This window comes from Cataglyphis hispanica, chromosome 21, assembly GCF_021464435.1.
Source record: "Cataglyphis hispanica isolate Lineage 1 chromosome 21, ULB_Chis1_1.0, whole genome shotgun sequence".
In the NCBI taxonomy this organism is placed as follows: domain Eukaryota; kingdom Metazoa; phylum Arthropoda; class Insecta; order Hymenoptera; family Formicidae; genus Cataglyphis; species Cataglyphis hispanica.
This window is the reverse complement of record NC_065974.1, coordinates 1,806,328-1,833,879: the sequence shown is the minus strand read 5'-3', so window position 1 is coordinate 1,833,879 and position 27,552 is coordinate 1,806,328. Positions and strand designations below refer to the sequence as shown.

General features: G+C 43.2%; 2 protein-coding genes across 6 annotated transcripts in view; one reads left to right on the top strand and one right to left on the bottom strand.

Annotated features, from left to right (window-relative positions):
- The window catches only part of LOC126857469 (zinc finger CCCH domain-containing protein 13-like), a 268,457-nt gene that overhangs the window by 173,742 nt on the left and 67,163 nt on the right, over positions 1 to 27,552 (top strand). The gene's annotated exons all lie outside the window — the stretch shown is intronic.
- LOC126857432 (iroquois-class homeodomain protein IRX-3) overlaps positions 8,364 to 27,552 on the bottom strand; it is a 29,526-nt gene continuing 10,337 nt past the window's right edge. Inside the window, exons 2-5 of the mRNA XM_050606855.1 lie at positions 25,210 to 25,704; positions 21,975 to 22,087; positions 11,262 to 11,566; positions 8,364 to 11,021 (exon numbers count right to left, since the gene is read on the bottom strand). Coding sequence (XP_050462812.1) covers positions 10,060 to 11,021; positions 11,262 to 11,566; positions 21,975 to 22,087; positions 25,210 to 25,704 — 1,875 coding nt within the window. The 3' untranslated portion in view covers positions 8,364 to 10,059. The remainder of the gene's footprint in view (positions 11,022 to 11,261; positions 11,567 to 21,974; positions 22,088 to 25,209; positions 25,705 to 27,552) is intronic.

Here is a 27,552-nt window from a genome sequence, read left to right as displayed (position 1 = left end):
TGTGCGAGATGGTGCGTATACTTGCCTCGTCGTTACGGGCGTTGCATGCTTAATTGTACCGCCACGTCTCTAACGTCGTCCTCCTCGTCGTCTCGTCGTTCGTCGCCGCTTAGGTGCCAGCACGCGTTAATGACGCGTGTATTAAAAACGCGAGCGACTTAAAATAAACGGTCCCGCGGACGCGGTGATTGATGAGAGTACTACTTCTCTCGCCTCCTTCTTCTGGTCGAGGCGGAGCCGAGAAGAACAGCTGAAACTTGGTGCGCGAACAACGAACGAGGTAGAAGTACACCTCGACGATTTGTGTCGCGCTATTTGCACAAGCATGCTGGCACGGAGCTTTCAACGGCGAGAAATTTAATGTTATATAAGAGAGCAAAGAGTTTTATTAGCTTAGGACTATAAACACCTTAAGATACAGTCACGCTAGATCTGTATATGAATCAGTGTCAAAATATCACCGATCAAAGCAGCGATCTGAAAAAGAGAACGTTCACGCTTTGCTTCTTCGTGTTATATCCCACAATATTTTATTAATTTCTTAAATATATTATTAATTAATTTAAAATAAATTAATAGAATATATTTAATAAATAATATATAAAATTAAATAAACAATACATAATTGTGATTTAATATAAATAGCTATTGCAATTAAAGAATTAATGTTAGGAAAATTGAAAAAAATATGTATATTTAATTTATTTATCTTTAAATAATTTTTAACTTACAAATAAAAGAATATATTGTATTTTTATAATAAAACACAGATATAGACATAGAGTATACAATTTTTAAAGAAATGTGCATATATGAATTAAACAAAATGATCCGATAATTACATAGAATACATGTCTCATTATAGAATCGTAAGCAATTTGAGGAAGAAAGGGGGGTCTCGAAATTCACGAGACATATCTTATTTTGAGACAATTCCAAGAATTGGCGACATTCTTATTTTTACGCGCGACGATTCATCTAGCTCTCTCCTGCGTGCACGGAAAAGAATTTTGTCTCGGGGCCCCGAATATCATCTGCCGAGATTTGTAAGGCGCCTCCGTGCATTACTTCCGGCGCTCGCAGAAGGCACGGATCCGTCAGCGTAACGATCTTGGTGACGCGCCGCTTCCTCTTCCCGTGACGGCTAAGGAAAATGACAGTGGTGGAGGGAGGACTCGTAAATAAGTTCGTTCGCCTGTTCGTGCCGCGTGCAATTACCCTTGGACATTTTAACGAATCGCGTCTAATTATTTATTATTAATCGCTGCTTGACGAAATCCGCGGAACGCTGCTTGCTGTGACCCGCCATCGATTACTCAAAATTCTGAAGAAGTCGTTCGCGCAAAGCATGTTTGTCTTACTAATTTGTAATATTAATCATTCCCATATGAGAGATCTTCTCGCGCATTATGATTTATATCCGTCATATGTCTGTCGAGATTGATTTATGTTCGTCTTAAAAATTCTTGTACGTCATAAAGATAAACGCCGCGTTTTTATAACTGCGAGAAACAATCGTCACGAGGAAAAGATGCCAAGTTTCGGAATTGCTTTTCTTTTTTCATCAAGATACTTATCCGAGATAAGTTTGTTGCGATCGCAGTTTGCCGTCGCGAATCGTTATAAATCAAGGGATCTAGGGAGAGATAGATCCTCGATTAATCTGCGCGCGGCAAAGAAGTCGACGATTTGTTTAAAGGTCCCCGGAGCAAGGCGCGCGTCGAGAACGGCGATGCATCATGCGTAGGGCGCGTAAGAGGCACGACATCAAAGGCGGGAGCCGCTCTTTGCGCGTCGTTTTTAGGCAGGGAGTATCACGCGAGGTGACGCTGGGAAAATATCATAAATCCACTTTGACGCTTCGCGCCTCGACGCTGTTGTGACACACGCCGCGTGTCTCGCGGTTTTCTCACTCCCCCTCTTTACGAGGGAGAGATTTTCTCTCTCTCATAATAAACTCTCATTTATATTTATACACCGATTCGGCCAACTGCTCGAAGCGTGTCGGAGGGAAAGGGATGGAAAGAAAATCTACGGTTACATGTGGAAGGATATGATACGACCGTAAATTGCGCCGTCTCCCAAATGTATCATACGCGTGGAAAACAAACATTAATAGAACGACCGTCAGTCACATCTCGTGGAGAAGCGGCGGAGAGGGGAGCAGTCGCCTCCCCCTTCCCCATAGCGCTACTAATTACGTTACGATGTAGGGAGCCGGGATTGTGTCACAACAAACTTCTATTCGAGCGAACGCGGGAGTCTTTCGCTTGGGGTTGTAAAACTTGGAGTGTAAAATCTCTATTATATTCTCCGGAAAGCCGGAGATCGGGTCGCTGGTAGCTAATTAAAATTTTAATTTTGACGGCGATGAAATGTGCAATGTCGACGAAATTAACCCGGACGTTGGCGCGAATGTATCTCGAATGCACGAGAGATCCAACGGAAATTTTATAATCGCATATATATATAAAACGCAAGGCTGGCGAGCGCGATCGGCGAGATTCGAACGAGGACTTTTTCGCCCGGTGAGTCGATATCGTCGCCGGAACCCCGCTAGCATAATTAACATTCGGCACGTTTAACCGAGGGGAGGAGAGAGGGGGCCGACGAGCTTCTTGCCCCGGTGGGCCCGCTGGAAGTCCAGACACTGATTAAGACGTGACCGCGGCGTGACAGACATCGAAACTGCGCGGTTCTATAGCCGAGTTGTATATCCTCTCGCGAGGATACGATGTCTCCTATCGAGAGGTCGATGACACTAGTGGAAACGACTGCACGAGGCCAATATCCCTTTGCGCACGCAAGTTTGATGTTAATGGAAATCAAAGCGTTGCCTGTAGATTCGAAAGCAGACTGAAGAGAGAGAGAGAGAGAGAGAGAGAGAATGCTGTTAAAAATTTAATTTAAAACTCGAACGGGAAAAAAAAATTTTTTAATGTTTCTTCCCAGACGTGTAGATGGAATTAATAGTTTAAGCAATATGGAGTGAACACGAGACACTTCTCCTTCAATACATTTTTATCTTTCTGCAAATTATAGTCGAGCCTCGAAAGATTTTATAAAGAGACCGGCGGTCTCTCTGTCTCTTTTTCTTTCTCTCGCATTAACCGAACGTTTCGCGCTTGAAGTAAAAAGCGCGGTCGCATTTCGCCCGGCAATTTTATAAGCATTCTCGCACCGGTATCAATCATAACCCTCGCGATCGCGGGGGTTTTTGCTATCTCTCTTCTCCCCTTCGTCCTCCGAAAAGTCCGTCATCGGCGGACACTGGAATGGCGCAGACGGAACACCGGCGCGTCCAGCGATTCTCGATTGACTCGTCATCCATCGATGTTCCGTCCGCCGACGAGATGCGCGCGAACGCTTTTTGTCCGACGATCCGTCCGAACTAGCGCGGTCCGTGATCGCCATTCTGCATGTCGTATTCCTCGTCGACGGTGCCCCTCGACGGTCCCTTAATTAAATACAGTTTTTCATTCGGCCGCTTCCGAATCCACGACGTCCCGCTGCGCGAACCGATCGCGGCAAATAAATCAGGGACGAATATATATATCGAAAAATCGGAAGCTGTGTGCAATAATCTCCATGCTTTGCGGGAACATAATCGAGCGAGGAATTATTAAGGGTAGTCAAGTCTCTTGATATATATATATATATTAGCTTTAGAATGTTGATAAGCAAGATCCGAGTCTGTCGATGATCTCGGGACTGGTTTACATAAGTTCGGTTTCGATATAAATCCGCCCCTGATTAAGAGGAAAAGAGGTACGATCGATCGAGCACGTCGCTTTCTCGGAAGGCAAACACGAGTAGTCGATATAATTAGTAGCGCGCGTGTCCACTTTGCCGAAACTCTCGCTAGCTACACACGTTTCTGTTGCATGAAGCAAAGGACCGCTCGCGTCGGAAGGAGGGGAAGGGATCGATGATGATTGCTGCCCTCTTTTTCAAGGAAAAGTAATTGTATTAATCCGATCTCGGGGAGATCGAAATTACAGAATATATTGAGTTAATCTTAATTTTTTTAATCTCTGAATAATATCTTATTCCCGAATCAAAATTTTCTTTTCTTGATTTTAATTTTTAATCTAACATTTATTTCGATATTTTAAATGATTAAGTTATCCATTATTGATACTATTTGATTTATATTATATTTATTTATATCTCTCTTTAATTTTTCTTCTCTTAAAAATCTCCAAGTAGGAACTTGTTTATTATCTATTTAAAGTATATAAAGCAAGAGCGCAATTCCTATAAAAATTAAACTTGTCAAAATTCTTTAGAATCTATAAGCGTGATAAAATTGAAATGGAAAATTGCACAAAATGTGACATATAATAGTGAAAAGAATACGGATCCTCAAAAAGGAAATAAATAATTATCGATATTATCCATAAAAGTCAACACGATTTTCGATACCTTGTCTCTTGATGGAGAAACGCGACGACGAAACACTTAGTAGCGATGTGTAACATTTACATTTTCGCGTTCTGCTCCAATTTTGCGCCTCGCTCCGTCATCTCGTATCGTCGCGCGTTCAACTTACGACTCTCGTAAATCGCGCGGCCAACGCCCCGACGACGCGACGTAATCCCCGAAACATTCGCGCGAGCGCTTCATAGAGGGACATTAACGTTCAGCCCGGGTGATTAAATAAGTCATAAGTCGCCGCGGCATCCTCGAAAACCCGGCGTCGTCCGTCTCTTAGTTGTTGACTGCCAGAAGCAGTTCTTTTTACCTCCTGCACCCCGCACCGGCTCCATTCTCTCCTCTTTCTTTCTGTCTTTCTCTCGCTCTCTACTATTTCCTCGAGTTGGTTCTTTTATTCTTTTCCTTGCGCGAGATGCAGTATTTATAAGCAGGGAACGACCGAAAGTCGCGACTGAAAGAGAGAGATAGGATGGAAGGGAGAGAGTCGGAGGATTTCGTAGCACGCGTTTCCTCGCTGTCGGCGATGATACGCACATATACTCCGTCGCTTTCGGATGAGAAGCAACGACTCGTCGTCGCTCTCTCGCTTTGACAGACCGGCGGCTGGCGTGAAACGCTCGCCAATTAACCAGCGGTGAATTATGCACCTCCGTTACTTAGCCGCGAGTTTAGTAGGTGAGTTACGTGGTACTTGCCAGCCGACAAGCCGCGGACGAATTCGAGCATCTCGCCGAACAGAGCGAGGGGGGGGGGGCGGCTCCTTCTCTTCTTCTGCATCTCCCGTCTTCTATCTTCGTTCGTTCCCCTCTTCGGTATCTCTGATCCCTCCTCTCCCGCAGACCGGAGTGCACAAAGAGGGTACGATGTCGCGAGCAGCCGGACATCCGCTAACTTCGCAGAGTCTTCCCTTTGAAGTCTTTGAGAACGCGAATTCGCGGCATCGTACGCCGAATGAAATATCGCGATGCGCATCTTGCCGTCTCTCTCATCCCATTGCGACACATTGCGCGAATATGCGTTAAAGTGGAAAAAGGATTACAAACAGCCGAGGGGAAATTCTACCGCGGACGAAAAATTATGGCTTTTCTTGCGGGAGATACTTGCATCTTTTCTCTCTCCAAGATCAACTCACGAAGCTATCCGTCACTTTGGATACATCATAACGTACACGTTCCGATCGAAGGAGTGAAATTTCAAGCGCGCGAATGTTAATGTTCGTGAGTCGGTGAGATTGAATTACCACACTATCATATGCCGCATCCGCGGATATTGAAGATGAAATATCGTCGTACATTTCAATCTGCGTCATTGACCGAAATTACCTTTGTACACCACTGACACACGGCGTGTGATAAATCTGCGTGGAAAAAAAAAATACTCAACGAGGCTGGGAGACGGACTCGCTCGTTCGCGGACTCGAGCTGACAATACCATACCGTTGAGGTGTCCCTCGTAAAATTCGAATTTGTCCGCCGGTCGTTAGGCGAGAGGAATCCAAAACCATCTTTCGCTCGCACTCTCCGCGAGCTTTTTCTCTCTTCCTCCCTCGCGACGTCATCGTACAGAATATATAATCTACCGCGGCCGTAGAACAATCTATCACTCTCGTACAACGAAAGTTTGACGCAGTGTCAAAACGCGGGGCCCGTTAATTTTTCATGTCGTTTCACCCGGAACTCGTGCTGTATAACTGCGTCTCCTAACCCCTCTCCCCCTTTCGCCTCCTTTCCCTCTCCCCCTCACCCTCTGTCTCTTTCTCTCTCGATCGTACGTACACACAACGGGTCGACCTGATCCAGCGTCGTCGACGTTGGTCCAGCAAGTTGTCTCTCGACGTTGCCATTCATTATTCACCACCTACACCGATACGCTACCTTTCGACAACGCGGGACATACTTGCGTGGCGATGCGCCAAAAAAGAAAAACAAAAAGAAAACGTTGCCACATATCTGTTTTACAGATTGTCTAGATGAGTGAAACTCGCTTCACATATTATCGCGCGTAGTACGTATGTATTATTCGAGATGAAAAAAAAATCACATTTTCGCGTTCTCATCTCAGCGTTAAAATACGAAATCAAATTTCAAAAGAGTTTCTTTGACAAAAGCTGATTGCTTGAAAATTGAAATAGATCATGAAAAATTAATTGAATATTTACATATCAGTATTATCATTCTCTCTTTCTTTCTTTAATTATATCTTCGCAAAACTCAATCAATGCCCATTTATCTGGAAACTTAAATATTGTTCTGAAACACTACGTGAAAACAGTATCGCACATCGAGGTAATTTAATTTACTTATCTTAATTAATTAAATTTAATTATAAAAAAATATAAAAATTATATTTATTAAAAATGATATACGTATATTACATCACGCGTCAAGCTACTTATTCTCTTTTCTCCCCCTCTCCCCTCTCCCTTGCGATATATTTACGAGGCCAACTTTGCTTTAGCAGTTCCCGTCGATGTTTCAACTTTATCGCGACCAAAGTATGATTTTACGAGACGCCGCTGGGCTAAATATGCTCGTGTCGTAAAATTAACGGCGTTTCCATAAAGGAATCCGGTGCTTGCGTTAAAACTCGATAAAAGCCAATAAAGCATCGCGCAGTTTAGTCGAGTTTATCGTCCCTTATTCCTCCTTTTCGAGTAACCACGACGGGGCTAATTCCATTTTTGCGGTGTCTTTCTTCCCAAGATAAGACGTATTCGCTGCGACAGGAATCGTTCAAAAATTTCCGTCTTATATAAAAAGAATCGAAAAAATATCGCGACCGCCAAGTACAGCATCTTCGCATTATGTGTGTATACGTACATGTACAGACTACTTAATTTTTATTAACCGTGACAACGTTAAAAGAGTCGCGCGCAAAAAGTTCAACGCGTAAAGTTTCGTCCGTGAAATTATACGCGGAAATGAGAAAGAGCGCCTATATAAAGGAATGCATGAATCTATCTCGTGCGAGGCACAACAGCTGATTTATGCCACGATTGCGAATTCTGTACATTTTATTTACGATCTCTTGTGAATTGAATATGTTTTTCCTCTTTCTCTCTCCACTTTGTGTTTTACACAGTGGCGATAAATTGTCGCGGAAATTGATAAAATCGAAATAAAATCTAGTAGCTGTAATATGTATCCGTAATGGGCGATATTCCGGTGTTTCTTAAGCATTAAAAAAGCTCTTGCTGCTAAGGGGAGAACGAAGGTCGTCAGTTCGTCGTTATTACACCGTGGTGGAAACTTATAACCCTAAAAATGACCGTATAACATTCGAGCGCGTTTACGGAATAAAGTAGCTAGTTATTATTCCTCTCTCTCTCTCTCTCTCTCTCTCTCTCTCCCTTTCTTTTTCTCTGTGAGATATATAAATCATTCAATAGTCTTGCCGTCCTCAGCGACATGATCAAAACCGCTGTATTAATAATAGGTTCGATTTATCTGCATCGGAAACTTATGTTAACTTGAAGTTAATTTTATAACTATGCCTCTTACAAACCAACATTTTTTTATCCATCGATATCTAATCAGATTTACATCACGCGATTTAATTGCTTTAGAACATTCGTGACGTGTCACGGAACGACTCGCTGATTTAAAAAAATTTTAAAGTAAAATTTTTCTGGATTATAAAAATTAAAAAAAAAAACGTTATAAGAGAAATAACTCATTTCTCATGTTCGCAACTTAACGTCAAACGTATTCCCGAAAACACCTCGTCATTGACGTTTCTCTATTATTTGTAACAATTTCTCTTCGTGCCTAGTCTTCCCAATGATCTTTCGAAGACACCGTGTCTTTCGAATCACCGATGCTTAGAATGCGAAGGGACACTGGTGCCCGCATAACTCTGACGGACCTAGCGAGGGGAACGACCCTCCCCCCCCCTTCCTCAGCAACCCTTTGAAGGTTTATGCCGATTCAGAAACGAGTTGATTCATGAAGACGGCGTGGACCTCCTCGGGATCCACGACTCGATGCAAGCCCAGGCCATAGCGGGTGGTCTCGCAAGTTGATTTCTTGTTTTTTCTACCTCAAACCGCGAACGTCGGAGAAAGGCGGAGAAAGAAAGAAAGGAAGGAAGGAAGGAAGGAAGGAAGGAAGGAAGGAAGGTAGAGAGACGACATTCTCTCCGCTGTCCGCATAGCTATAGCGATTGTCGATTTAAATGTTTACTAATAACCAAGCTTGTCCAGCAACCACCCAGAAGTCGGTCGCTTTGCATTTTTATAAGTACATCCCGGTCCGGTTCCGAGAATGAGAACGTTTCATATTCATTCGCTGGATCTGAAGGGACGATCCCCTACGTCGATTAGAGCCTCCGCCACGTGCGCGTATTGTCTCTGCTGAATCGCGTATGATGCACGATTATAGTATCTCCGAAAGGAAAGCGATTTCTCGTGAAAAAGGGAAAAGAAATTGAAATTACGATCTATTGGTGTAGCTGGGTGGGAGTAATAATAAGTCGTTCGCATTCCGTAATGATTCGTTTATTGCGAAAGGAGACACAGTGCCGTGCGGCATCAGCGAGTTCGCGCGAAATTTTGGACACGAATGACTAAAAGGTGATGGCGATCGTTCACTCTCGACGTGTGACATGACATGATATGTTGCAAGCCGTTGGTGTCCTTCGTACACAATTTGAAGAATGTTTCCTTTTATTACGCAACGGCGATAGGGGCGGGACGACGCGACGGAATTATTTATTGTAATGTTCGCAGTAGATTGCGAGCGAATCGACGAAAGCGCGTCGGTTCCGATCGCGATTATCTGCGACAAAAATTATCACGAGCCAATAATCTTTACAGCGCAATAAATAAGAGAGGGTACACTTATACAAGAAGGGAGAGGATATTTCGAGTACCTACGCGCGTCCCTCGCAATCTGTCGCCGCGACTAACGATCCATACCCTCGTCATGCTCGACGACCTGAGTCGACGTGTGAATCGATAATATTATAAACATTGCAATAACAATAATAATAATCATAATAATCATAATAATCATAATAATCGTCATTAATATGAATTATGATCTCAGGTATGCTAGTAATATTGTATCTACTCTACATACAGTACATACACTGGCCGGACGATTTCTCTACTGGGCCTCTTCCTACTATTTACAAACGCATAAATAATATTAATTATTAATTATTAATTATTAAAGATATACGATAATAATATGAATTATTACCCTATATCTTTATATATATTTATAGCATTTTATATGTATAATAGTACCGTCGAGTTGACGTTAGCTGTGGTTATACCGCGGATTAGAGCCACTATGGGATAGTCGGTATATACTACGAGTTTCCGTCTTTATTCGGAACAATTAGAAACAGAAAATAAACTTCAAGATTGGATGATCTGGAGGGGAGAGGTAAAAAAAAGAAATATTCGCGACGATATCGAAAGTGAAAAAGAAAACAAAGACTAGGAACGAGAAGCGGGTTGAGGGGCAGTATATCTCATCATCTCTCGTCTTACTGTACACTAATTACAAGATTGTAGTCTCTGATTATTGTCAGCCACACCACACGAAACGCCCTTCGATGCACAGTGCGCGCGCGCGCGATAAACGTCTTTTTTCAACAATCGGTCGTATCTTTGAGTCACACTCGTCCGGGAGATTTGAGTTCCTGAGTCGCGGGAAGACCGCCCGTCGTTGGATGGGGCGACTGATCGGATCCGACCGACGACGCTGTTGACGACGACGACGGTGACAATCCGGAGGTCGCGGTGGTTAGTAAAACAGCTGATCCACCGGCGACGGCGCCGCCGCCGCCGCCGCCGCCGCCGCCGTTAGCCCCATTGATTGAGAAAGGTTTCACATTACCGGCAGCGGAGATGGACGAAGACGTGGACGTCAGTATGCTCGGCGCCGTGGACGGCGGTGGTATCACGCCACCCAGTCCACCCAGTGTCCTCGAGTACGTCTCCAGTAGGGATATGTCGCCGGAGCCAAGATGAGACGCGCTGTATAGATTCCTGTAGAAGTCCGGATGCGGTCTTACGAATTGCGTGCCCGGATGTATCGCCGGGTGCAGGGGATGATGAGGAGGCAATCGACTGGCCAGGGGACTGACGAGCTTGCCCCCTGCGTTACCATTGCCGCCGCCTCCGCCTCCCGTTCCTCCGTAAGGTGATGCGAGACCCGTCATCGTCACCGAGTTCGAGTTTTGCTGATCGCCGTCTTTGCTCGCCATGTCCGCCAGCGACCAGATCCGTGGCTTCGTGGTCACCGCGCTGGCCGTGGATGACGCGCTGGTGCTCGGCGGGAGATGATGGTGCTGGCTACCCGGCGACGTGCTCTCCGGCGACGGATGACGCAACAGCCGACCATGGCTCGGTGCGAGATACGCCGGATGTTGCAGTTGCAGCGGATGCCTCGGCTCTCTCTGATCGTACAGGCATTCCGGGCTGTCCGGGCCGCTATCCGCTCGCGACTCGCTCCACTCGCTCTCGGCTCTACCTTGAACGCCGGCCGAGCCGCCGCTGCCGCCATGCAAAAGATCCATACGATGCGCCGGTCGTTCCCCGTCTTCGCTAGAACCTGTACCCGAGTCTTTCGAATCTAGACCCAAGAGAAAATGATCGAACTTCGTGATCCGGGACAATATACGACTCTTGAAATCTCCAGTCTCTTTTAAACTTGCAAATTTGCTCAAATTTACCTAACGATTTTTAAACGAAAAAAATCTTCCGGAATCTAATATTCAAAGTATCGATGTGATTAACGCGATGTAGATGACTGATTAGTAATGATTGAATTGAAAAAAAAAAATTGTATTATTCAAGGAGAAGCAGGACTCACCTAACCGATCTTTCTCGTCGACGCTCTTCCTCCCGCTATCATCGTCTTCGTTATTGTTATCTTCGTCCTCGACACGATTCCTCGGTTCCCACGTCATTTTATTTTCCTTTTTCAATCGCCTTCGCGCATTCGCAAACCACGTCGACACTTGTGTCAATGTCATTTTTGTAATAATAGCCAGCATGATCTTTTCGCCTTTCGTAGGATATGGATTCTTCTTGTGTTCGTTTAGCCATGCCTTCAACGTACTCGTCGTTTCTCGTGTCGCGTTTTTTCGCCTCGCACCGTTCAGATCCATGCCATAACTATAACAAATCCAAGTAAGAAATATTATACGTAAAATAATCCCCGACACAATAACCAAGTCGTTCTCTCACTTCCTTTGCATAGAAGACGAAAATATTTTCAAAAACGACATATTATGCCGAAAAAATGAAAATTAATAAATAGAAGGAAAGAAATAGAAAGAAAAATTTGCGAGTAAATAATCATCTCTCAATAACAATTTATGTCTTGCATCGCGTGCAAATGCTGAGAGTTGTAGGCCATCACCAATCAGCTATCATTTATTATCCCGTAACTCGTGGTAGGATCGAGAACGGTGCCCCACTGATAGACCAGTCGTGTGAGGATTAAATTCTTCGCCGAAGATACGTCTTCGTCGCCCGAAGAATACGCGTGACCTAGATAGGTGCGAATACTTTATATCGGAGCGAAAATAAACGAGACACCTTCAAAAAAAAAAAAAATAGAAAGGGAGAGAGCTGCTGCTGGCAGAACTTTGCGTCGGAAAACTTATCCCATCGTGAGGCTCGTTATGTCTTCCCCAGCGTCGAATATAAAAGTCCGAGTCCTGCTCGGTTTGAGGAGCGATATAAACGGGTAGGTAGCTACTACTTTCACCCCGAGAGCAGATCTCTATCTAACGGTTTAAGCTTCTTCCTTCCATCTCTTGGCCAGAGGAATGGAGCGGGGAAAGAGAGTAGGTAAGGAGGAGCGGGGAGGAGAAGAGAGGAAAGAAGAAGAGGAGGCCTCCTCTCTGCCTTCCGCCTCGCTCCGTCGGACCGGAGAGCGACCGACCCTCTGGGATCCCATTACTAAAAGACTAACCCTTATCAAAGATTAAACTTCGGTATAACTGCTGAATCGACGGGATCGAAATTAAATTTTCCACCACCGAGGCGACCGGCTAGAATACCACCTCTTCTTTTCTTTCCATTCTCCCTGTCCTTCTCTTCGCGAAGTTTTATTTTTTTTTATTCTTCTCCCCCGGTTCTTCGCTTCGCGTGTACAATCTGGGTGAGATGTCGCGACTCGATCCAAAGCTCCGGATATCCAGGAAGATTTATCGACGAAATCACTGATTTAATCGAAACAGTTTTCTTAATGGCATGCATTAACCATGATTGCAGACGTTACTGAATTTTATCGCTAATGTAAATAAGAGCGATAGAATTGATATGACTCTTCTCATTAAGAATTATAATATATACAATAATCGATTGCTTTCGAAACATCTAAAGCGCAAAATACGTGTAAAGCTCACAAAAACTCGAATAAGAAAAATCTTTATAAAAATAACAGATAACTGAAGGGCGAGATATCGTTGATTCGAATCTCCAACCGGCACCTTCGCCGCCTTCTGGGCCCCGTCACGGCGCGTCGCCATTATTGAGCTTTATTTTCGCCCTCACACTCCGAATCATATCCGACGACGAGGAGAATGAGGGCGAAGGGAAAAACGTATATGGACGCGCGACTGACGTCCCTGGTGTTGCGTGGCGTCGGGTAGGTAGGTAGATAGGTAGGTTAGACAGAGACGCGGGGTGGAAGTGTGGCGGCGGGAGAGATGGGAAATTAATAAAACTGTCACTTATCTACCCTTCTCCCCGAGGCAGGCCTACACGCGGCATTTCTCGCTCCTCTATCTTCCTTCTCACCCTCTACCGCCGGCAACCGCCCCCGTTCGCTACCACCCTCTCTTTACTCTGTCTCTCTCTCTTTCTCCCTTCTTTCCCTCCCTCTTCTCGCTATCTATCCGTCCCGCTTGTCCCGCTTCTATTTGTCTCGCTCCGATTCCTGGCGCTCCGTACGCGGGATTTGAAACAGCTGAAACGAAGCGCTAAACATTTCAATTTAGCATCAGGCGATTCCACGCCACGCGCGGACGTTGATATACATCTCTTTGTCTCCTCTCCGTCCTAATCTCTGCTCTGTTCCTCTCCGTCCTCTCCGTCGCGATGCTGGATCGCATACTCTAAAAGAGAGAAAGAGAGAGAGAGAGAGAGGACAGCGGTAAAGAGAGATTCAGACAAGAGGAGAACGAGGCGAAGGGAGGGTCGCGCGAGATGGACCGACATCGATGGAAACCGGGGACAGGAAAAGTGAGAAAGAAGAAGATAGAAAAGAGCCAAGAGCACCGGAGGAGGAGGCCGGCGGCGGCGGGGGCGGCGACGGCTAACCCCCGGTCTGTTTGCGAGGAGCAAATGGCGTTCTGCAGTTATTTTAAAATTCAGCCGGTGGCAGGGGGGCGCGGATCGGATTAAAAAATCAGAGTGGAAGCTTGTTTCTCATGATAACAGCCAGCCGCCCCGAGAGCGGCAACTGCTGCCGCTCCGTTGCTGCTGCTGCTTTCTCCCGATTCTGCACCTCCCTGCCACCTCCGTCGTCTCTATCTCTCTGTTTCCTTCATCCACGTTTCCGAGCATTCTGTGTTTTCCGTCTCTTTTCTTGGCCCGCACGATTCTACTCTCCCAGTCGCTCTCTTTCTCTATTCTCATCCCGCGCCCACTGCGATTCTCCCAATCTATCTCCCGCACAGCCGCTACCTTCGCTATCACCGCCACCGACCATCACTATCGCCATCAACCGCTTTAAATACGACATATATATATATATATATATATATATATATATATATATATATATATATATATGAATCAGAGTTCTTGTCGTAAGCATCTTATAATATATATATATATCGTCTCTGTTTTTAATATCTGAAAGGAAAAATTTTATCGGAATATATCTTTGATAGTGTCATTTCCAATCACTTCGCGTAGCACATTCTTAAAGTATTCCCGATATAAGTAAAATGCAACTTTTTCCTTTATTCGCTCTTCTATAGAACGCGTGTACAATATTTTTTACATAAAATGTCAATTATAGACATTAAAGAGGAGAAACTGAAAAGAGAATAATCATTCTCATATATCGTAATAATACTCATTAATTAATTTCTGGAAAGCAAATAAATGTCAAGATATATAATACTTATGAATAAATGTGTGACTCGGCAAGATTATCAATTAGCAGATTATCATCTTTCAAAGTTATTCAACGAACTCATTGCTGGTTTAAAAAAATATACGGGTGTATTGATCGGGCAAATGTAAAGCAAATTTGAATACAAACGCGTAACGATGCGTATATATTATCATTAAATGCCCGTCGTACAATGTTTCAAGCATGCTAACGCAACGTATGTACGTGGTGCTGTGTGAATTAATGCTGTGAGGCAATCTGATTAATGCAAGTCGTAAAGGTATTATCGCCGATATGCGCGCAACACATTTTTACTGGCGTAAACTGCATTAACTCTGTCAACATAAACTCTTTTGCTAAATGATTATAATTTTTGTCTCTTTCTATCTTTCTCCCCCCCCCCTCCCCTCTCTCTCTCTCACTCTGTCTCTCTCTCTGTCACTCTCTCCCTTTCATGTGAATGCGCTCAAATTAACATACGTATCGATTATCGTTGGCGATGTTCTCCAGCTGTATGAAATGTCGTCGCATAATCACTTGTGTTCCAATTACAAATTCGTGTAAGATAATTTGCATATCCCCGGGTCGACTATGTTAGAGCGCGAAGGCTAACTACTATTTTCGATCTGCCCGCATGACTTATCCATCAAAACCGGACGATCGCGTATCGCGACGAACCTCAGTACAGAATGAACTCCACGCTATCGTGAATATATATTTCTCGTAGATAAAGCAACCGGTTTCCAGGTGCTCTTCCAGGACGAAATCTTGGGCTCCAGATTACGCTTTCGCAACGGGCTCTCGAGTCGACCATTAAAAGCCGGCCATTTCTTTCGTCCTTTTCCTGTCGACCGGTTACCGTAAACGCGTCCATCAAGATGTGGCCTACGAAGAGGGTGGAAACCGGGGGGTGACCAAGGGCAGTCCACCTCGGGGCAGGTGTGCGGTCGGCATGACTCCGCCCCTCGTCACCAGTCGTAACAGGGATGATATCTACTAACTTTCTATCCTGTTCTCTCTCTCTCTCTCTCCCTTTCTCTTTCTCTCTGTAGGACCTACTCGACTCTCCTTTTCAGCAGATACGTTCGTCATGCCTTATGTTTTATCAGACACGTTACCGCGGCCATTTCGGTTCGTCAGACGCCATCTTTCCGCGGATCGACTCATGCATATGCACGAGAAAGGGTTGCGCGCATCTTTCCATCCAGTTTGTCTCACAATCTGGCCGAACGGTTTGCGCACCATCATCTTTGGCCGCGCTTGAGTTCAATCAGCCGCGAAGCCGCGGCTAGACTGGTTTGCGGTTCCCTTTGATCCACCCGCTTTCCGTAGCGGCGACCTTGCGAGTCTTCTCGTGAGACAGGTTGAAAACACGAGATCCAGGTTCGCTCAGGTAGAAAAATCGATGTCATAGTCGAGACATTACATCGTCGGCTGGATAAGTTTCGTTTATTTAGAAAAACGTAAGATACTTTCAAGATGCTTTACGAGAGACTTTATTTAGAGCGATTCATAATTCTTTATTAAACCGAGTCCTCGCGTGGACAGATTACTGATATCCGAGATAAGCCGAGCTTACTGCTGGACACTAATATACACGAAATTTCGAGGTAAAAGTTTCTCGGACGACAATGAAAAACTTTTCTTAATTTTTCAGGGCTTTAGAGGACAGAGAGGAACAGAGGGAAAGAGACTCGCAATAGGAAAATAAATGTCGCGAGGGTGGGCCAATTCGACGACTCGACAACGTGCTTCGTACGTTGAAGCACGTATAAATATTTGCGTTGATTAGAGAACAGCGAGAGATACGAAAGCGGAGAGAGAAACGACACGTGCGGAATGAGAGAGTCGCTTATTAGCGTCGATTTGGCGCGGCAAGAGAGACGGAAGACGCACGATTTTCACTCCCGCAGTTTACACGACGGGTAAGTCCAAGTGTGTATGTGTACCCGATGTCATCACGTTAAGCTCTTAGAAGCGCTTAGAAGCGCGTCTCCTCGCTTTTCGCGCTCCCCGTCTGGGAGGACGGGGGAGTTTTGTCACCGCGTTGTGACACTCGGTTGTTCCGCATCCAACTTTATTACCAGTTGGTCGCGGCGTGACAGATCGATCGTAAACTTCGTCGGATATGTGTGCGGCGAGTACGCGTCTCACCGGAGGAGAGTCTCTTCGACCGCGTATACGTGTGTGTATGTACACGTGTCGCGACGCGGCTCGCCACGTACAGAGATTAAACAATCCTCTCTCTCTCTCTCTCTCTGGCTCTGTCTCTCTCTCCTTCCGGCGAATATCACAGAGTTTATACAAAATGATACACGGTCTACTACTTTGTCATACGATCGCTTAAATCCGTCCGTGAAACGCACTCCGACTCGGTCGTCTGCGATTAAAGTTATGCTGAATTATCGCTTAGCTGTGATTATATTATTACTCTCTTCGCCCTTCTCTGCACCGTTATCGTTGAACTTACCGAAATTTATTGAACTATCCTTTCTCGCAGAGAGATATGTGGCTGTGGATCGCTACTAATTAGCCTGTGCATTTGTTTTCTCGTTTGCTAAATTACGCATCAACAAAAAATGCGAGTCTTTTATAAAATAAAGTTTAATAGAGAAAAATATGTGTCTCGATAGATCGTTTAATCTTTAGATTGACATGACAAGTTTTGATGCTCGTTTCATCGCAGAAGTATCATTGTAATCTAAATTAAAATATTTATAGAGTTTTAAACGAAAAAATTAAAACAAGCCGTTTAATATTATTATCTTTTAGATATTAGTTAAAAGAATCAAAATTTATCCCATTTCAACGCTTAATCTTTATTTATTTTTTATTAATTAATCAAAAGTAATGGAAAGATTTCGAAAGATAATTATTTTATAAATAAATTTACTGTTTATATAATTTGTTAAATTGTTATTTTGATAAATGAAGTACATTGTAATTTTTCTATATTACTATTTATTTTTTTTTTTTTATATTCTGCTCGGATATATTTAATTACATACATATACATATACAATATATACATGTATTAATGTGCAATACGACAGTATCCCATGAAACTTTAATCGATTATTGCAGGGAATAATTCTGTGGTGACAGAAAAGTACTACTCATTTTAATCGACAAAGAAATTATTGGAACGACATCATTCGCAAAAATTTATTTATTCTCAATGAGAGAATTCAAAAATCATACGAGTCACTGTAATATATCCCACCAATCTCTCCGCCTTATGTTTAAGAAATATTTAGTGGAGAATGAAATGTGGAATAATTTATCGCACACGTTAAACTTTTTCGTCTATCATGCCGACATTTTTTTCACTCGATATTCCTGAATCTCTTAATCGAGACACAAATTCTCATGAATTATTCATTCGATTTGATCGAAATAACCTGTCGTATTAACAGTCTCGCGTTAAATAGACCTTCCCATTTTTGTTTAAAATTGACAGTTGCACAAGAACTGGTAACCTTTCTATTTACCTGCGATCGGAGTGCAACAGCGCGTTATTCACGACCACGTGTCCACGGCTGTGGACGAGCGAGGGCCTAGTGTATCGACGGGAAGGGGGGCGCGGCCGAGTCATTAAATCCTGGCGTCGCGCATATAACCCGGGCAGGACTAATCTACATCCATTAAGCCTAATGGGAAAAGAACGGCGTGCATTCCGCGGGCCGCCTGTCACGCGGTTCGACGAATCGCTGTCATCTGCATGTTTCGTGCAAGGAGGGAAAACGCGCGCGCGCGCGTTTCCTCCAACGAAAAACGAGCGTCACTGACTTTTCCACCCGATACGTCCCTTCAACCCTTACCGGCCGAACAAAAACCATTCCCCCTGGGACCGAAACCGGGTGTCATTAAACGGCCGTACATCATCCACGCGAGACGTATCTCACGGGTGGAGCGCCCAAGGGCGCGGGACACCACCGGCCCCGCCTCGTCTCATTAGCCGCGAATATTTCGAGTCCTATCGGGAGAGATATGCGCGTTTAAGGCTCTAATTTCCAAATAATCACGCCAAAGCGGTCTTTGACTCAAAGATCGTCCCGCCCTTCGACCACGAGATATTAACGCATCTTTCTTTGTGAGATTATCAATCTTTTTTTCTCTTTCTTTATCTGCCGCAATAAAGAAAAGCGACTCTTTATTGAGAAATACATTTTACAATCGATTTCGTGGCTCCTCAAGGAATATATCATCGATACTATTGATCGATGATTCGTACCATCTGATTCAATTCGTTACATTAGGATGCATATGTCGTACGGAGATCATCGAGAGATTCGAAGCGCGTGCCGACACATCACGGCGTGTCGTTGCACGAACACCGTACTTAATACGCACGATCGGCTCGGACGATGCCGGGGACATAGAGAGCTCCTGTACAACGAGAGAAAGAGAGAGGCCCTCGCGCGCGATATCGCCGCCTTCTTATTGTCTACCCTATATGTCTCCGGAAGCGGGGCCAATCCGCCGGAAAGACGGGACCGTTAACCCGCACGCTCCCGAGACCTCGCGTCCGTGCATGCCAACGCTGCATTATTGGCTTTTTGTATGCTCATGTTAAGTGGTCGTCGCGCACGCTCGTGCATAATGCCGGAATCCTTTGCACCTCCGTGTTCCGATTCGGGCGATAGTTTCGGGCCCGGCGTTATCGAAATTCTCCGTCGCGAATACGAATATTCCCCTGCACGACGCTCACTCGCGAGATTACTAATAATTGTTTTGCGGCTTGTATTAATCAATAATCAGTAGCTAAATTATAAATATATTTGTTTTTTTTTTTTTATTTTTTGTGATAAAAATGAAAATGAAAATTGCAACGCGTGTACTGTTATAATTAATAATGGTAAGGAGAAAAAAAAAATTAATTACAAGCGTGTATAAAATACACGCTTTACATTCGACAAATACGATATATTACATAATAATTTCTTCCTCGGTGTAAGATGTGGAGAGAAAAAGAGTTGTGCGTGATAAGAAGCTATGAAGAAAGAAAACCCCGGCGTATGTATTACCTAATACATGATGATGAAATGCACGGAAAAGTTATAAAATATAGAAATAAAATATTAATTAAAATTACAAATTAGCTTTCGCTTTTGGCGAAAATAGGAATTTTTACATTTTATTCTATTAACGAGAAGATATATCGATAACGATTGACTCTCGAATGATAACATATTATTTTTTTAATAGATGCAGTTTTTCCTCGCGTAAATATAATTACACAAGGGCAAAAGTATAAAGCTCGTCACTTTTCATTTTTATACAGCCAGCTTATGATTCGATAAAGTGTAGAATATAATTGCTTTATATACATACGCGAGTCGAGGAAACCTTTCTTGTTCATCATGCGAATTCGTTCATCTCGAATGCGAGAAAATTGCGAGCACGGGCGAGCGTGTCCTGCAGGAAATTTTCCGCTCTAGCCAAAATAAGCGCGTGATTTCATGAAAAATCAGTTTGTTCATAAACAATTAATTATAACCTACAATATTCATTCGAATGTTTCCTTTGATAAGAAGCACGGATATAAAAATTTCTCATCCGATTGCCCTCGATCCGATTGACGCACGATTACTTCATGGCTAATAGTGCTTAGAACCCGCGCGTGCACGCGTTTCCGGTGCGACGTGAGTCCGCGAACCCGGCGCGGTAGGTAGGTCCCCGCAAAGAGAGAACCTCGATCTCTCCCAGTCGCGACTAGACCGAATGGATGCTAAGCAAGCTGTATTACCCGATCACTTCCTTGCATACAAAGCAGCCATCGCCGGAAGTGCGTCACGCACTGGCAGTATAGGTTCCACGCTTAGATCGCTGTTGTCAACCCGACTGGTCGCCGCTTCGCCTTTAGAGGAACGCGGTGGTCCCTCTCCTGCCCCTCGCCCCGATACGTATATGTGTTCGCTTGTTATGTATATTTATTTTTTTTTTTTTCGGAAGAGGAGGCGAGGAGGAGAGCGCAAACGCAATCGCAAGTGGGCAAAAATTTATCAAGAGCCTCGATCGATGGCATTGACGTAAAGAGCGCTGCGAATTGAATCCTTATCAAGCTTGTTATGACACGCGTCGCGTTTCATCGGTAGATATTAACGTGAGAGATAAACGCTACGAGTGCGACGTCAAATTTCTCTATCAACGGAACCGTTCTTTCCCTCGAAATAGCGCTTCGTCGTGTCTACATTTGCCATCAAAGTGATCCAACTGCGATATTCCCTATATGCTTTTGTAGAAACATTTCAAGAGCACGATCGAAGGCCAGTTTAATAAATTATTTACTAATAATATAATAATTTGTTAATAATTAATAACAAAAAATATTAATAATTTTTATAATCAAAGAGATACAATCAACAGTCTTTTACGGGCTATCGGGACATTATTTGTGAAGATGACATTTGTGAAAAATTATCGAAAGTTCTCGAAAATCGGCGTAAAAGCGGGCGAGGATCTCGGAAAGGCGGGCTAATTAATCGATATCCGGCTGTACGCGATCAATTGATTTGGCGCTCAGCGTGTCGCTCGGCTTCTCCGAATTTTAATCTTCGTCGTCGCAGTGTCCGATCGTATTTATCAAACGAGACCTTTCACCGGTCGCGTCATCGTGACATATGCCGCGACCGATTCCGAGCGCACGCGAGAAAAAAGTGCCGTGGCGACAGTCCCGGGTCAGTTGAACGCTAATTTATTGGAATGTTTATGTGTTTCTCTCGCCGCCTTATCTCTCCGTGCACAGAGAGTTTATATCGTAGAGGAGGAGGTGAAGAAGGAAGAGAGCATGTATATATATACGCATATAAACCTGATCATGTCTCTTGTTCGCGATGGAAAAATGCATTAAAACGTCGTGGTCGTTGAAAAAATATATATACACACACGCAGTATAATGAGGAGATTAATTAAGATTTGTTCTCGAACGATCTCGTAAGCTATTGCGAGGAAACATTCCGCGAGTAAACTCCATTTGTAAAACATTGTTTCGGCGGCATTAAAACAGTACTCGCATTGCGTCGACTATCTATAAGATTTCAACCTCAAGGAGATAAATAAAATTATAGCCTGGCACTTTCTTCATATCTCTCGCGAGGATCTTTCGAGAAATTCTTATCAATTTATAAAAGCCACTCGCACAAGGCGACACGCCTGATGATTATTTCGCTCGAGTTACTTTCACCCCCTTCATATGAGTAGACTTTCCTGACGGACTTGATATTGTGGGTGCTACCTATAAATCGATAATATAAATAATGTCCGTCTCTTTCGGCAATTATTTAGTAAAACAATTTTCAACGAAAATAAAAAATTCTTGACTCGTTTGCATCGAAATGCAATCGCTTAATTAAATAGCCACTCCTTATCACGCGCGAAATTCAACACTCGAATAATTGGACGATGACAAATACATTAATGCAAAAAATATGGTTACACAAGACTTACCCGTTGAAGGGATAACTCGCGAAAGCAGCATCATAAGGGTGATACACCGAAGGATAAGGCCACGCCGCTGCAGCTCCAGCGCCGAGATTTTCTTTGAGATCTAGACCAGCAGGCTACAACAACATAAACATTGGAATATTCAATTCTGATTGTTCTGATATAACGGAAAAGGTATAAGAAAAGAATTTAAATAAAAAACAGTAATTAGCGATCAATTAGCGGTATCGATGGTAGCGCAAATCGTATTCACACATACACACTCGTACACACATGCTCGTATTTATAATTAGAATATACATATCTAAATGTCGAAGGAATCGATTAAGCATAGCTCGATCGCAAAAAATAAGATGGATTGCTATCATATATTAACAGCATTTTTGTTCGTTCTATTTTTTAAATTATTGCATAAAAACGAGTCATCGCAGACACTTGATATCGAGAAATAAATTTTTTTTTTTATATCGTATGAGTTTTCTCAAAATAATATATTCTTTATCTATACACATGCGCACACGCAAATGACATCGAGACAATTTTTGCAAGGCAATCGCGGATCTGCATGCGTCACGCGGATTTATTCCCGCATCCCGAGAGTTTGCACGTTCGCCCATCATTAATTATCGCGATTTTTTAAATGGGATCGCGCAGAATGCGGTTAATTGCCCGAGAGAGAGATCCATTTTTAGGAACGCGAGCGTCGCAATTAGTCCGTATCGCCATGCAGCTCGGTTCGATCTCCCGATTGGAATCGACCGCGATGATGAAAGAATAGCTGGCAGAGTGCTGATAGTAATAATTAGGATCGATGTGTGTGGCTCTCTTGTTTGCTTCTTTAACCTCGCGACCTCGATTATATGACAGGAGATGGTTGCTATTAAATTTCTGCCGTATTTCATTTAGCCGTGATAATAGGCTCATAAAGGGCTCACTGTTTCTCTCTCTCTCTCTCTCTCTCTCTCTCTCTCTCTCTCTCTCTTTCTTTCACGTAATTATGCGCACGTATCATTTGTACAATAATATTTTAATTATGTTTATATTAATCTTTATTAATATGAGATGGAAATGTAAAATGAATAAACGAGAGATATCATTTGATGCTTTTCGAAAAATTGGTCTTGACATGAATTGAACGCGATGCAAATTTACAGAATCATGATTGAAATAATTATTACAAGCGGAAGCAATCGTTTTTGCTAAAAAATGATACTTGATGGCTTTATGCGGAGGAGATTATCATAAACGTTGTCTATACGAAACTCGCAAGCTGTACAATATGCTGCCTCGACATTACGCTATTATATACTCGGCCCTTAAGCTCGATCATAAAGAGCGACAATAACAACACTCTGATGATCACGGCTTCACAGTACACGACAGTCTTACGATAGGACGAATCTAAATTTGCCGCAATTTTCTTCGGCGTGTGGCCCGACAAAGGTAAGGGCACGCGCGCTTCTTCTGGATTTTGTATCGATATCGCGAATCAATAATAGAGAAGCAAACGATGAAGTAAAAGTCGATTGCGAGTCACGTCGGAAAAATCAATGTGACTTTGCGAAAAAATCCGAATCGGTTCATCTCCTAAATAAACACGAGCACTTCGCGCGAGCGTTCGAACCGAGAATCGTGAATATAAAGGCTCGAGATTTAATCCGCGCGCCCGGTGATACAGAAATATAGAGAAGTTCGCATCGCGGGATTTAATCCGTGCGATAAAAATTTTACGGCCGAATATAATGCCGCTACTATTGCCGACTCGGCGTTTATCGATATTGGAGAACCGCATCGAACCGTTTCGACGCGTAGCATGTAGGAACGCGGAAGCGAAGATAGAAGCCTCCTAACGTTTCAACGGATTCGACTTCGTTCAGACATTAACCTCTTGCACTTTACGTCGAATGCACGTAGCATCCCGAAAGAATATCCGAAAACCTCGTGTTGCGATTCCTCTTTTATTCGGATATAAAGAAACTCTTATAGACAGCGTGTACAAGAATGTGACATATTTACATAAGGAATGTGGCGTAAAAATATTAATATAATAATTATATAGAAGCCAATATTATTTTAAGTGTTTAAAGCAGAAATTATTCTCTTCTTATCACACGTGAACAAATATTCGATATATGTACCACGACATGTATTTATATATCATTACACTTTATACAGCTTCTAAATATGCTGTTGAGCATTTTATCTGACACTTTGCTATTCACTTCATACAAGTAAATGCCAGCAAGTGAAATTAATTTGCTGCATTGCTATCTACGAAAAATTAAGTTGGATAATGGAAAATTTTCTCTTTCGCGATTACACAATTATCTCGACTATTTGCTAGCATCGTTATACTGGAATTTCTGCTCGCAAATATTTAAACATATGATATGGCGAACGAACAAGATGAGAGAGAGAACTACATCATAAATATGTTACATTATGAGAGATATTTGCTAATCTCGTTTTTAGCTGTTTTATTAATGCTGCGCATAAATATAGCTCACACACATAGAATTCGGAAAGTTTCCGGGTACATTATCATCGATGATATCGTAAGAATCGCGATTCTCTTACTTTCACGAATTATTTTAGTCGTGCAGTGATATTATCTCTCTCAGGCCTGTCGACATACCGCTCTATACCATCCCCAAGAAATTCAGGAGACCAACTTGCATCCCGATGCAACAAAATATATCGTTATGGTTGAATCGAACACTTTATCTCTTATCGCAATTGAGCTATAAAAAAAGGTATACACCTTGGATATATAAAAAATTGTATAACATGACCAATATTTTTTCTTATCTGGAAAAAAGTATCTAAATATCTGGATTGCTTCATTTTTTTCTTTATTGAGACTATTAAAATATTTTTATCTTTATCTTGGATTATATCTTCTACAAATTATTTAAGATAATATTTAATGAGTTTCATCTACATCAATGTAAACATATTTTTACAGAATTTTAATTATATATATTTTAATCTAGAATAAATTCTTAATAAGCTTTTAATTTTTCATCTGTCACCTGGATATACTTAATTTTATCTTTATCTGACGATTCCGAGATTATTTAAGCGAAAATGAAGTATTAGAACAACATCCTTCGCGCTATAACCATAGAAAGAAATAAAAGAGCCGGATCTCGTAGAATGAATGATTTCGCGTAGTCTCGCGTATCTCTCGACTTTTTTTTTCCAACCATGAAATATTCGATAAAGCGAAACAACTCACCGTAGGCGAGTAAAAGGGCGCCTGTTCGGCGCCTAGGCTGGGAAAGTACGCGGCCATGCCCTCGGAGGCCGCGGCCGCGGCTGCGGCCGCATACGGCGCGCTGTACATGGAGAGCGCGGCCGTGGGTAGACCACCTAGACGCTGATAGCCGCCCAGCAGCTCGTACTGGCACGAGCAAACGGTCTGGCCCGTCAGCGGATCCGTGAAGATGGGCCGGCCGGTGTCGCAGCATCTGGCCGCGGCCGGACCGCCGGCCGACGGCGGCGGATGACCTTGGGAAGGGCTGACCGAGGCCGTGGGACTGCAGGACGGTCTCACGATCGCGCTCGTCACTGCCATCCTCGCTTGCGACAGACCGGCTACGTCCAGGGGATGATTCGTCGTCGTACCGGTGGCTATGCTGCTCACCAGGGACGTTCCGCTCGTGTTTAAGATCGCGACCGTCGGCGGCGAGGCCGAGGACGACGCCAACGACGAGCTCACTGTCACAGGGCACTGTAACAGACGGAATTTTCATTCACAATGTATATATATATATATGCAATATAGATTTTGTTTTCTTTCAGCTATATTTAATAAAATTGAATTATGTCAAAACTTTTTCGCAATCTTTTGTCTCACGTTAAATTAATCACATCTTATTACATTAAAATATAAATTTTATCTTAATTAAATAAATTAAAAATTTAATCAAACTTTTCTGAATATTCTTTCTTTTAATTATTTCGAATAAAAAAAGAATTAAATATTAAATATTAATATAATAATAAATTTTCTAATTAAAATTAGAATTTTTTTATTCTATTATCTAATTTAATTATTAATTTCATTTTCATAAATATTAATTGAATTTAATATAAAATATTTGAATATTTCGTTCTTTGCTCTAGATTCGGAATATAATATTTTCCTAAGGCTAAACTCCTGCGAAATTATATGCATTTCGTTAGATACATTGGCATTTCGATGCATCAAAGTGTTACGATGCAGCTGGCATGTCGTAAGACTGCCAAAGACTACCCCCGTTATGCACTTTGAAAAGGTGAACGCGATCGCGGAACCATCGGGCCCTCCCTCCTCCACCCTTTTACTTCCACAGCTAAATCGAAAATCTACGGGCCCCGAGCTGGCATAATGCCGGCGGGCCTCATTAATTCCATATCAAACACTACGGCTAAATAGATTAGCGGGTTGAGTGCCTTTCGCGCCCGGCAACCTAAACAAACCCTCCGTGAAATATCCCTAGCCCGAGAGAGACGCTCCGCTTCCCCGCGATTGTTCCAACCATCCATCCATCCATCCGTTGCCTCGTTTCGGCGGCCCCAAACATATTGTCGAAACCCCCGTATGCATTGTGTCGGGGCGAAAAACCCATGCGCGATGCGCATTATGGCGTCGGGAGAGAAAGAGAGAGACGCGTTAATGCGTGTCCTCGATGCGTCTCGTCGATGTTTCGAGGGCCAACTGTCGCACGCGATGGTCAAACGCGTGTGTGCGTGTCTACGGTAAATAACGTATCTCCGCCACGTTTCGATCCACAGGCACGACCCCCCCAGGCATTTCGATCGGCGATGAAGCTAATATAAAGTAGCTCCATTATAGAATTCCTAGCCAATAAAGAGGAAGGAGTGCGTCTTAAAATTATAATATCCAGTCTCGCGAGTTTGTTTAAATAACAAAAAAATATTGTCAATAAAAGCGTAATTTTTGCGAAAAAAGAGAAATCTTCGATTTAACAAAAAATACGATCGACATTCGCTTAAAGGCGAAAGAACCGGTCCCTTCGCATAACCATACATCGACCGTTCTCTCTCTCTCTTTCTCTGTCTCCCCAGAAATCGTAAGATTCCGGGGAGTTCGAGGGAAAAGCCGGCAATGGCAAGAATGCGCTTCGGGACTTCGGATCCGGGCAAAGGGTTAAACGACGAAGCGTGTTGGCGAGTGTCCGCGACCACGGGTCATAATTCAGTCCTAGTCGCCAAGAGAGGAAGCCAGGCGCGGTAGAGCCGGGAGTTACTGGATGCGATCGCATCGAAGCACCGCTTGCCAACGCGTGCAAGCCCAAGCGGCAACTATATCACCTCTGCGAAGTGTCGCGCGGTCGTGCCTCACGGCGTTTCTTTCTTTCTTCGCAGAGACCTTGTAATTTTTTTTATCAGATTTGTAAAGTGAAAGAATACAGAGAGATCGCATATTTTAAAGAAAGATCATTATTAGAGTAAAATCGATCTTATTTTTTCTATTATTTTTAGCTTCCGATACATTTGACAGCTATTATTTCGTAACAATTTTATTGAAATTATATGATTGATATTATATGTGAAACAAATATTGTTTATTAAA